The sequence below is a fragment of the Sorex araneus genome, chromosome 4 (assembly GCF_027595985.1).
Source record: "Sorex araneus isolate mSorAra2 chromosome 4, mSorAra2.pri, whole genome shotgun sequence".
In the NCBI taxonomy this organism is placed as follows: Eukaryota; Metazoa; Chordata; class Mammalia; order Eulipotyphla; family Soricidae; genus Sorex; species Sorex araneus.
The window spans coordinates 46,179,397-46,190,794 of record NC_073305.1 but is presented as its reverse complement, the minus strand read 5'-3'; the positions used below and the strand labels follow the sequence as shown (position 1 = coordinate 46,190,794).

Here is an 11,398-nt window from a genome sequence, read left to right as displayed (position 1 = left end):
TGTCATTCTCCTTGACTGTGGCCTAGAGTTTCTCCTGCTTGAGAATGTTGTGCACCACTTTAAGTATCCCTGTGTGCTGGACCTGAAGATGGGTACCCGACAGCATGGGGATGACGCATCAGCCGAGAAGGCAGCGCGGCAGATGAGAAAGTGCGAGCAGAGCACGTCAGCTACCCTGGGTGTCAGGGTCTGTGGCATGCAGGTGAGTCACCTCTGGTGAGAGCCTGAGGGCTACTGCTTGTATGTTCTGGGGTTGTGCAGGGGCCTGCTTGCCAGCCTGTCAAGTGTCCTTTCAGCCCATATTGGTCTAGAATCTTCTCAGAGGGAGGTGACCTGCCCATTGCAAGCTGTTTGTCCTTAAAGTTAAAGGGTCTTAACTTTTTTTTTTTTTTCTTGGAATGGGGGCTGAGAGGCATACCTGTTAGTGCTCAGGGATTACTCCTGAGATGATTCAGATCACTCCTGGTGGGCTCGGAACCAGATGTGCCAAGGATCAAACCCAGGTCAACTTCATACCATACAAGTGCCTTGCCCGCTATAATTATTGCTCTGGCCCAGTCCTTTGTATTTTAGACCACACAAAGCAGTGCTCAGGGGTTACTCTTGGCTTTGCACTCAGGAATTACTCCTAGTGGTTCTTGGGGGACCATATGGGATGCCAGAGATCCAGAGCTGACCTCGTTCAAGGCAAGCACCCTACCAGCTTTATTAGCCAGTCCTGGTCCTTACTTATTGACCCTGATCTGGACTCCAGGCCAAAACTATTGTCAAAGCCTGTTGCCTTGATATAGGGCCAAGACAGACTTGTTTTTTTTTTAGCAAAATGTTCCTAGTTTGAGTCTAGGGAGCTTGCAGGACTGGCAGTTAGGGAGAGAACCTATCAGATAATTCTTTAGTATGCTGGCTTTACCATAGGAAGTCAGGGTAAACCTGGCCTTCCCTCTCTGGTTATGTAGGGGGCAGGCAGAAAAGCAGATTGGTCACTAATACTTTCTAGGCTCATTCTCTCTTGTCTCCTGGGGTTTCAGGTGTACCAACTGGACACGGGGCATTACCTCTGCAGAAACAAATACTATGGCCGTGGGCTCTCCATTGAAGGCTTCCGCAATGCTCTCTATCAATACCTCCACAATGGCTTGGACCTGCGACGTGACCTTTTTGAGCCCGTCCTGAGCAAACTTCGGGGCCTAAAAGCCGTGCTGGAGCGGCAGGCTTCCTACCGCTTCTACTCCAGTTCCCTGCTTGTCATTTATGATGGCAAGGAGTGCCGTCCTGACTCCTACCTGGACCGCCGGTCCGAGATGCGTCTCAAGCACCTGGACACAGGGCTTTCTGAGGTGGCCTCATTCTGTGGCCCCAGCACCAGCCCCAGCACTAGTCCCGAGGCAGGCCCCTCCTCTCCACCCAAGGTGGATGTCCGCATGATCGACTTTGCACACAGCACATTCAAGGGCTTCCGGGATGATCCCACTGTGCATGATGGGCCAGACAGAGGCTATGTGTTTGGCTTGGAGAACCTCATCAGCATCATGGAACAGATGCGGGACGAGAACCAGTAGGCCCTGTGTGGGCCCCCAGAACCCCTTCCTCTCCACCCGCAGGCAGGGACCATTGCTCTGAACTCGCCATGAGGACACACAGACTTGCTTTAAAAGGGTTATATTTCTCTTTGGTGTAAACTAAAAGAAATGTTTTTAGCTGTAGCCTGGAATCCATATATATAAAGTGGAGGGCAGAACACGTTCCTTCAGCCAGGCTCCTTAGCTCTGTGCTCTGACTGCTGTGTCCGGGCTAACTTCCTTTAGAAATGGAGAGCTGCCCCTGGTGGGCTTGGCAGTAGGGACAGGGTACCCTTGGACATTGGTGTCTCTTGCCTAGGTCTTTGGTTGCAGGGCCTTGCTGGTTGTAGGTTAAAGCCTTGGGCTGACACATGTTCCCTCCATATATATTGAAGTTGAGGGGATTTGGGTGCCCATTTCTTTGGGGGACTTTTCAGTCTTGTGTCAACCGTCTCTTTTACAGATTCCCCCAGGGCCAGCTGCACGTGGCTGGGCCCATACTTGCTTCTGACCTTGGTGTGAGGCTAGATTGATGAAGCTGGGTTAAAGCCAGCTTATGGTAGAGGGCTATCAATGGGGTCCCCAGGCTCTTTGGCACTTGAACCTGCCTCCCCTCCTGCCTGTACAACCCAGCTAGCCTTCCTTACAAAGATTTCTTGCTTGAGGCAGTCACCCCCTTTCTTCCACTGAAGGGGCCCTCCTCTATTTGCTAAGAGTTAATGTTCCCGTAGGCATCAGAGCCTTCGGTGGCTCTGGTCCAGACAGTATTTGCACTTCTTGTGCTGTGGATAGGGTTCCTTTTCCTCTAGCTTGGGCAGCTGTGCTGCCTTGAATGGACAGCTCCTCCCAGGGCTCCCGGGCTATGGTCTGCTCAGGGTCTCACCTTTCCCCAGGCCAGGCTCAAAGAAGCAGTCCAGGTGAGGAGCCTCCAAGCTTATGAGAAAGAACTTTAAGCTTGTCTGCTTGTAGGGAAGTGGTCTGAGTCCTGGGTGCAGTTGCCTAGATTTTGCTAATGAGAGTTTTGTCTCAGTTCTGATGTGTCCATTTGTCCATATGCCAGGTCCTGTCTCTTGGGATTATGTCACTGGTTTGTAGCCTTGCTCACTAGTAAATACTGATTTTCTTCATGCTTTCCTCAGCAAAATACTCTTTCCCATTTCTGAGGTAAGCTTTGGGCCCCTTAGCAGGTGTTGTTGGTTTGATTTTTTTTTTTTTTATAAACAGCTGGTAGCAAAATGAATTGTATGAGGGGGTGTTTTTCCTGCTGACCCAGCACCCTTCTCCCCCTGACCCCCAACACTGACAGTGGTACAGTAAAGCTCATGGGGAAACTCCTTTCTCTTGGTTTTAGTAATTCTTGCTGCCTGTCTTAGTGACTCAGAGACTTGTGCCCTCTAATACATGACACCAGGAGGTGATACCACTGACCTTGCCATTGCCAAGGTTAGTGCTTTAACCTTTGAGCCTAGGGCCACTGTCTTTGTCACTGGGGTTGTCCCTGTTTGGGCATTAAAGGTAAGCCTACCAGCCTGTATCTGAGAGGCCTGGGAAACCAGTGAACCATGTTTCAGGCCCTTAGAGGCATAGCCTCATGTCCTGCATGGACTCCTTTGTGGATTCCATCTCTTGTGGCCCTCAGACCCTGGTGCCAGTTGTGGGCAGGTTCCCATTGCTTGGGGCTAGAGGTGCAGCTTGCCTGTTATGGTCGGTAACGACCATCTTCTCTGCCATTCTGTGGCGTTTGCCATAGGAGCAGTGGCGCTTTATTAGAATACTCAGTCATTTCCTGTCAGGGAAGAGGCTAAGACAAAGGGCCTGGGACCACTGAGGACCCTTTGGTTGACTCTCCAGCCCGAGGGATGTGCTGTGGTTTGAGTTCCTACAGTCTGGAGCAGTTGCTCCATTTTGTTGCTCCTCATAGTGAGGGGCTGTATCCAATTATATTAAGTGTTTTCTTGGCACTATAGAGAGCAGAAGGGCCTGAGATTTTGCTGCTTCTCTACCAGGGGAAGGGTCCACCTTTTTAGTATTTTAACACTTGGGACACCCAGTCCTGTTACCAGATGGGTGGTGGACATGTGTGCACACACACATGGTCACTATTTGCTGCTGCTCCAGTGCCAGAGAGCCCTCCCTGCCAGGTCCTGCCTTCCCAGCCTCAACTTGGGACCAAAATGCAATGTGGGATCACGGGTTGGGGCGCTCCAGTGACCCCTCAATAGTGCTTCCTTGGGCCAAGTCAACACCAGCGCCCTGAGGTTGGAGGGACTGATGGGTGGTGCTTAAAGAGGAAGGGGACCAGTGTAGCAACTTGCCAGGGACCCCCTCACCCCTCCATCACACTGAGGCCTGTGTAGTGGGCAAGGGTCCCCACCCCCAAGAAGCCCAAGGCGTGGGCTCTCAGTAGCCGTTGTGTACTGACTCACACTTGGCCACCCCCACGTCCTCTATATTGCTTTGAACTTTAAAGCTATTTTGGTTTTGTTTTGTTTTGTGCCGGTTCAAAAATGTTTTCAAACAAAAATAAAACACCGCGAAGGACTCGGTTCCTCTGCTTCTCAGAGGGGAACTGTTAAGGCCTTGCCTCTGGGTATCGCGCTCTGCTTCAGCTCCTGGAAGCTGCCGAAACCTGCCCACGCGCCCGAGGCCGCGCCGGACATCACACGGGCTTCCTTCCGCCACTTCTCGGCGCAGTGGCCAATTCTCCGGGTCTTACGTGAGGGCTGAGGGATGCTCGGGCCTTGACCCGTCCCCTCCCCTTTCTGTACACCTTGCGCTTTCCGCTCCGCTTGTGTCTGAGGTCGTGTATGTCAAAATAAAGCCGCTAGAATCTGAGGCGTGTCTGAATCTCTGTGAGCAGCGGGCAGTGGCGGCCAGGTCCTGCCCCTGGTGGCTCTACCGGCGGGTGGGTGGGGTAGGCGGGGGCCGGGCCGGGCGGGGCGGGGCCGGAAGCAACTGGGAGGCCGCAGAGCCGGCGCAGGGAGCGGAGGAAGCCCGCCCTTGGCGCCAGTTCCGCCTTTGGATCCACCAATGGGCGCCTGACCCGCAGGTGCCGGCGCGGTCCCCATGGCAGCCCCGCGCGCTCGGGCCCTGATTGGCTGCGTCTGCGGAGAGGGCTGCTCCCTGGCGTCCCGACGCCAGCGGCCCTGCCACGTACGCGGCTGTTGATTGGCCCGCCCAGGAACACGTCACTGCCCGCTGGGTCCGGCCTGAGTTCCGGACGGCAGCCCTCTGTCCTGCTGCGTCTCGTCCGGGAGTGTGGCGGCCCTTAATTCAGCATTTGGGTGGACTGGGCGGACCAAGCAGAGCCAGAGCTGGCCGGTCTGGCAGGTGAAGGGCTCGAGTCTTGGCACGGCGGCATCAGAGCGCTGCAGGCGGCCAGGAGGGTCGCGGAACCCTTGGAGCCCGTGACTCTCTCTTGGGCCGCCCTCAAACGCGATGAAGGCACTGATCTTGGTGGGCGGCTATGGGACGCGGCTCCGGCCCTTGACTCTGAGCATCCCGAAGCCACTGGTGGACTTCTGCAATAAGCCCATCTTACTGCACCAAGTGGAGGCGCTGGCCGCGGTAAGGCTGGGTCTGGGGGTCCGAGCGTAGTAGGCACCTGACTAGATAAGGGACGGCTAGTGAGTGTGGGGTGGGGAGGCTCCTGGCTTCCGAATGAGCCCTGCACTATTCTGACAGGCAGGTGTGGACCACGTGATTCTGGCAGTGAGCTACATGTCTCAGGTGCTGGAGAAGGAAATGAAGGCACAGGAGCAAAGGGTGAGGCTGACTCTTGGCCCTTTATCTTGGTCCCGCCCAGCCTCCTGTCCTTTCTATCCTGGTGGGAGGAACCTGACGGGTGGCTTCTTCCTTCCAGCTGGGAATCCGAATCTCCATGTCCCATGAAGAGGAGCCTTTGGGGACAGGTCAGTAGTGACAGGCATGACACTTGAAAAGGGTCTGTGTCCAGGAAAGGTCTGGGACCACCTGAATGGGGCCCGCTGTGCCTGGCCCAGGGGGTTGGGACCTGCCTGCATGAAGATGACTTGTGCCCAACTGCAGCTGGGCCCCTGGCCCTGGCCCGTGACCTGCTCTCAGAGACTGAGGAGCCGTTCTTCGTCCTCAACAGTGATGTGATTTGCGACTTCCCCTTCCAAGCTATGGTGCAGTTCCACCGGCACCACGGTCAGGAGGGCTCCATCTTGGTAAGGGACTGGGTCTTCTCTGACACCCCCACCCCTACCCGCCATCCCATGCCACCCCTCCCAGCCTTGAACTTTCCCCTCATGTTGTGACTTTAAGCAAGTGGGGCACAGCCTCTAGCATTTGGGACTAGGCTTGAGGTCTCTGCATTCAGGTGACCAAAGTGGAGGAACCCTCTAAGTACGGTGTGGTGGTGTGTGAGGCCGATACAGGCCGTATTCACCGGTTCGTGGAGAAGCCCCAGGTGTTTGTGTCCAACAAGATCAATGCAGGCATGTACATCCTGAGCCCTGCAGTGCTGCAGCGCATCCAGGTGTGTAACCACCTCTCAGGGTGGGCCTGGGGGCAGACCAAGCCTCTGCCACTCCGACCTGCTCACCAGCCGCCCACTCCCACAGCTGCGGCCCACATCCATTGAGAAGGAGGTCTTCCCTGTCATGGCCAAGGAGGGCCAGCTGTATGCCATGGAGCTGCAGGGTGAGGCTGAGGCCACAGGGCGGGGGTGGTCCGTGGCTGGGCTGAGCCCCCTGATGCATTCCCTCCTTACAGGCTTCTGGATGGACATTGGGCAGCCCAAGGATTTCCTCACTGGCATGTGCCTCTTTCTCCAGTCTCTCCGACAGAAGCAACCTGAACAACTATGTTCAGGCCCTGGCATTGTGGGCAACGTGTTGGTGGTGAGATTCTTGCCCAGCCCCTCATAAATCCTCTGTCTTGAAGTGTGAGGGAGGGAGGCAAAAGGGATTCGCTTGAATTTCCCCTGTTGTTCCCAGGACCCAAGTGCCCGCATTGGCCAGAACTGTAGCATCGGCCCCAACGTGAGTTTGGGTCCTGGCGTGGTGGTGGAGGACGGCGTGTGTATCCGGCGGTGCACGGTGCTGCGGGATGCCCACATCCGCTCTCACTCCTGGCTTGAGTCTTGCATTGTGGGCTGGCGCTGCCGCGTGGGCCAGTGGGTAAGCCTGTGGGCTGGGCCAGATGGGGAGAGGGGCGGGGAATGTTCTTGCCTCACTGACCAGGACTGCCCCCTCCCTTCGAGGTGCGCATGGAGAACGTGACAGTGCTGGGTGAGGATGTCATAGTTAACGACGAACTCTACCTCAATGGGGCCAGCGTGCTGCCCCACAAGTCCATTGGCGAGTCGGTGCCGGAACCTCGCATCATCATGTAACAGATGCCTTGGGGCTGAGCCTTCCTTTCTCCATCGGCAAGTGGAGCACTTGGCCTGACACATCAGAAAGCCCCGGACTCACTGCCATTTGAGGGGGCTGGAGCTGCTGGACACCTGCCTTCTCCTGGGGACATAATCCGGCCGGATCCTTGCTGGGCATGCCCCTCTAAAGCCCACTCCCTCAAGAAGGGGCAGGCCAGGGCTGTATGGAATAATAATTTAATGTTCACTGTGGCCCTGACTGAGAGTCAAGCTCAGGCACAATTAGGGCATGGCTGGGCTCCTGCCAAAGAGGTTACACAGGCAAGGAGGTTGCACGTGGCTGGGGGTAGGGGCACACACACAGGAGAATGGGAACTCATAAATAGGGCCCAGACTGGGTTCAGGGGTGCAGCTTCCTGCTGTGTGGGCTAGGAAGGCCTAGGTGGCTGAGGAAGTGGCACTTGCGTTGGTGGCTTTCTCCCAGTCCTCTACAGACACAATGGTGGCTTTGCAGAAGAAGCAGTCCTTGTTGTTCATCAGGTGCTGGTTGATGCAGGCTCTACCGTGGGGGAGGGCATGAGGAAGGACTGGGTCTCCCCCTCGTTTCCTCCAGCCAGTCCCCGCACCACCACACATGCCGGGGGACCCACTTACTTGCAGGACTTGTGGCCACAGGGTTGGAACACAGCAGAAATGGGGTGTGCGTAACAGATGGGGCAGAGGTCCTCCTCACTGGTGGGCTGTAGGGGGCAGAGCATAGGTCTCATAGGTCTGGGGTTGGGTGGTCAGACACTGCCTATGTGGTAAGCAGTTGTGCCCGTGTGTGGGGGGAGGGGGTGCCTGTGTGCTGTGGCTCCACTTACCAGGGATGCAGCCGCCGCCTGGGCAGATGCAGAAGTCAGGTGTGTCAGCATCTGTTCCACTTGCACCAGCTCCTCGACACTGATGTAATCTGTGTCTGGGGTGGGAGGGGCGGCAGGTATTGGGTCAGATGGGGCCTTAGAACCAGGTGTCTTCCTGAGAACCCCTGCCTGAGAATTTGCTCTTGAGATTCTGCACCAAGTCCTTCTTTCCCACAACCCACCCCCAGCCCACTCACAGCTCTGCAGGGAGAAGCGCTTCCGGTCGGGGGCAGGCAGGGCAGTGCCAGGAGCGGGGGGCTCCGGCTGTCCCAGGAGGTAACATATAGAACGGAGCTGGAAGCAGGGGTCAGCCAGAAGCACTGATGTGGCTCGCTCTTTCCTGGGTGGGACAGGGGACAGGGCAGTTGAAAGGCTTTGTGGGCCTGCACCATCTCTCTTGCAGGGGTGGGAGACCGACCGCAGTCTGCTAGTTGCCCCAAGGCTTCCATCCCATTGGAGACCACAGCCTAGGAGCCAGTTTAAGGGAGCTCAGGGAGTCACCGAAAAGACAGTGAAAAAGTTAGCTGCCCCATGTTAGTCTTTCAAATAAAACAAATATGCACATTAGCGAAAATAAGGAAAAAAAAAAAAAGCATTAGTGGCTCGAAGCATGCATCCCAGTCTCCCTTCTATACCTTGGGAAATACTTGCTCTGCTGCAGGTCTGGGGAGCATCAGGGGTCAGACTTGGGCCCCCTCTGGTGGCCACATGAGGCCCTGAATCTTGGAGCTGCAGCTACCCCGCCCCTCCAGCATGAGCCAATGGTGGCTCTGGGTTCCACCCCCTGGGTTCCGCCCCCTGGGAGAGTATTTAGAGAGCGGGTGGCCCGCTTTCAGTGCCCGGAGAGCTGGGAAAGCTGCAAGGAGCGGAGCAGGGAAAGGTTGACTGTTGGGGTGGAGCCCTCATCTCCCCTGCACAGGGTAGAGCCTCTTCCACAAGCCGAGCGGAAGTGGGTGAGTCCCGGAGCTGTGTCCCGCGGTCCCCACCATGGCCTGGATGGTGCTGTTATGTACCCTGCTGTGCATGCTGCACCTGGGGTCCGGCACCCTGGACTCTGAGGACTTTGTGCCCCCCACACCACATAACTGCCCTGAGAGATGCATCTGCTCCGCAGACCTGCTGAGCTGTGCTGGCCGGGGGCTGCAGGGGGTACCGACCCCATTACCCGACACTGCTGCAGACCTCGACCTGAGCCACAACGAGCTCCAGCGCCTGTACCCCGGCTGGCTGGCACCCCTCTACCGGCTGCACACCCTGCGTCTGGGTCACAACAAGCTGGACATGCTGGGTCGTGGGGTGTTTGCCAATGCCAGTGGCCTCCGGCTGCTCGATTTGTCATCCAACTCCCTTCGCGCACTGGGCCGCCACGACCTGGAGGGGCTGGGGGCGCTGGAGACCCTGCTGCTGTTCAATAACAGCCTGGCACGCCTGCATGAGCGCGCCTTCCACGGCCTGGCCGCGCTCAACTGCCTCTACCTGGGCTACAATGAGCTCTCGTCCTTCTCCTTCCACCACCTGCACGGCCTGGGCACCACGCACCTACGGACCCTGGATCTCTCTTCCAACCGCCTGAGACGCCTCCCTGTGACTGACCTGGCCGCGCTGCCAGCCTTCCTGAAGAACGGCCTCTACCTGCACGGCAACCCTCTGTTCTGTGACTGCCACCTCTACCAACTGCTGCAGCGCTGGCAGCAGCGGGGACTGAGTGCTGTCACCAGCTTTGCCCGTGAGTACACGTGCCTGGCCTTCAAGGTCCCTGCGTCCGGTGTGCGCTTCTTTGAGCACAGCCGCATCTTCGAGAACTGCTCGGCTGCCCCAGCCCACGGTCTCGAGCGGCCTGAAGAGCAGCTGCAGGTGCAGGTGGGGCGGTCTCTGCGGCTGCACTGCAACACCAGCGCCCCCGCCGTGCGCATTGCCTGGGTCTCCCCTCAGCAAGAGCTGCTCGTGGCGCCGGGATCCCGCAACGGCAGCATCGCGGTGCTGGCGGACGGCAGCCTGGCCATCAGTCACGTGCAGCCGTGGCATGAGGGGGTCTTCGTGTGCTTGGCCACTGGGCCCCGCCTGTACCACGACCAGACACACGAGTACAACGTGAGCGTGCACTTCCCACACCCTGAGACTGAGGCCTTCAACACGGGCTTCACCACCCTACTGGGCTGTGTCGTGGGCCTCGTGCTGGTGCTGCTCTACCTCTTCGCACCGCCCTGCCCGGGCTGCCGCCGCTGCTACCACCGCACCCGCCGCTGCTGCTGCTGGCCCCGAGCGCCCAGCCCACTCCAGGAGCTGAGTGCCCAGTCCTCGGTGCTCAGCACCACGCCGCCCGACACCCTCAGCCGGAAGGCCAGTGTCCACAAGCACGTGGTCTTCCTGGAGCCGGGCAGGAGAGGCCTCAATGGTCGGGTGCAGCTGGCGGTGGCCGAGGACTTTGATCTCTACAACCCCGCCAGCCTGCGATTCAAGGCGGGCTCGGAGTCAGCCAGCTCCACGGGCTCCGAGGCTGTGGTGATGACCTAGGCCGCCCAGCGCCCCACCTGCCTGCTCCCTGCTCTGCGCCCTCCCTGCTGCCATCCATGAGAGCTGCCCGTGCTGGTGGGAAGTGCTGGCTTGGTCCTCCACCAATGGGTGGGCCTCAGCCACCTGCTCACTGGTGGTGGGGAGCCGGAAGTTCCCAACCTCTCCTCCACTGCAGCCCAGGACCCCAAAGCTCCCAGAGCCTGTCTGTGCCCGCTGACCCTGCAGCCTCCTCCGAAGAGGACTACACCAGGCCCACCTAGAAGAGGCTGCCTGAGGGTCCCAGCGGCAGCCTCGGGTGGGGTAGCCTCAGAGGAACATTCCAGAGGAAGCCCTGCCCACCCTGTGCAGGAAGAAAGCCAGAGCCAGGGGGAAGTGACGCCTGGTCACTAACATCAACCTGCCGTTAAGCTGCAGGGCGGGTCTGATGGGTAGGCCTGAGGGGCCTGGTCTGAGCCCTGGCCAGGGCAGCTGTCTGGTCACGGACATCCACAGGCCATTGCGGGCGGAGCCTCATCCAGGGACCCCCTGAGACAGCAGCAAGAGGCCTCACAGCCTGGGCCCCTGGGCAGTGAGTGAGAAGCTAAACAGGGCCAAGATGGGAGGGCCAAGCTGGAACTCGCTGTCTCTGGGGGAAGATGCCGCTTATGGGCTGGCACTGGTCTCAGACTAATGGCTGAGGCAGGCTCTGCAGGGAATCGGGGCTGGGAGCCCTTCCTGGCTGGGCACCGAGTGTCTGAAGTTTCTTAATAAAGGTGATGTAAACTCATGCCTGGAGCCTTTGCAGGTGCAGGGAGTGAGGTGCGTTCTTAGCACTGGATATCCGATAGGCTGGCATCCCACCCTACCCCCTAGTCCTGCTTCCTTTGCCCTGGCCTGAGGCCCAGTCAGCAGCTGGTAGCCCTGACTGGCGGCCGGGCATCCAGAGATGCAGATGCCGTCAGCCCTGGCCTGCAGCCAGGTGCCAGGGGTCTCCCACTCACCCTGAGGCCGGGCCGTGCACCAGCAGCCGCACCAGGATGCCTGTCACTGCCACCAGGATAGGGTAGTGGTCCACGCTTTCCAGGCCTGAGGGGAAAGGGAAG

The 11,398-nt window shown here is 58.2% G+C and overlaps 3 protein-coding genes across 12 annotated transcripts in view; 2 read left to right on the top strand and 1 right to left on the bottom strand.

The window, feature by feature from the left end:
- IP6K1 (inositol hexakisphosphate kinase 1) overlaps positions 1-4,394 on the top strand; it is a 37,403-nt gene extending 33,009 nt beyond the window's left edge. For both annotated transcript variants that reach the window (XM_004615241.3, XM_055134627.1), the window contains exons 5-6: positions 27-202; positions 1,029-4,394. In XM_004615241.3, coding sequence (XP_004615298.1) covers positions 27-202; positions 1,029-1,559 — 707 coding nt within the window. In that variant the 3' untranslated portion in view covers positions 1,560-4,394. The remainder of the gene's footprint in view (positions 1-26; positions 203-1,028) is intronic.
- A 375-nt stretch (positions 4,395-4,769) lies between these two features.
- Positions 4,770-7,152, top strand: GMPPB (GDP-mannose pyrophosphorylase B). Of its 2 annotated transcripts, none has more exons than XM_004615242.3 (9): positions 4,770-5,126; positions 5,244-5,324; positions 5,422-5,470; positions 5,607-5,749; positions 5,902-6,060; positions 6,146-6,224; positions 6,297-6,424; positions 6,521-6,703; positions 6,787-7,152. In XM_004615242.3, exons 1-9 carry the CDS (start codon positions 4,998-5,000, stop codon positions 6,916-6,918), a joined length of 1,083 nt encoding a protein of 360 aa, XP_004615299.1. In that variant the 5' UTR covers positions 4,770-4,997; the 3' UTR covers positions 6,919-7,152. The 2 variants fall into 2 exon arrangements, with proteins under 2 accessions (XP_004615299.1, XP_054991957.1); XM_055135982.1 differs by having other exon boundaries at positions 4,988-5,126; positions 5,248-5,324.
- The window catches only part of RNF123 (ring finger protein 123), a 26,823-nt gene continuing 22,548 nt past the window's right edge, over positions 7,124-11,398 (bottom strand). For 7 of the 8 annotated variants that reach the window (XM_055135971.1, XM_055135974.1, XM_055135970.1 and 4 more), the window contains 5 exons: positions 11,297-11,381; positions 8,000-8,142; positions 7,764-7,858; positions 7,555-7,640; positions 7,124-7,459 (listed from right to left, as the gene is read on the bottom strand). In XM_055135971.1, the coding sequence (XP_054991946.1) occupies positions 7,339-7,459; positions 7,555-7,640; positions 7,764-7,858; positions 8,000-8,142; positions 11,297-11,381 (530 nt within the window). In that variant the 3' untranslated portion in view covers positions 7,124-7,338. Of the gene's footprint in view, positions 7,460-7,554; positions 7,641-7,763; positions 7,859-7,999; positions 8,143-9,672; positions 9,864-11,296; positions 11,382-11,398 lie in introns of those variants that run through there. The other variant, XM_055135976.1, reaches the window with a different exon arrangement.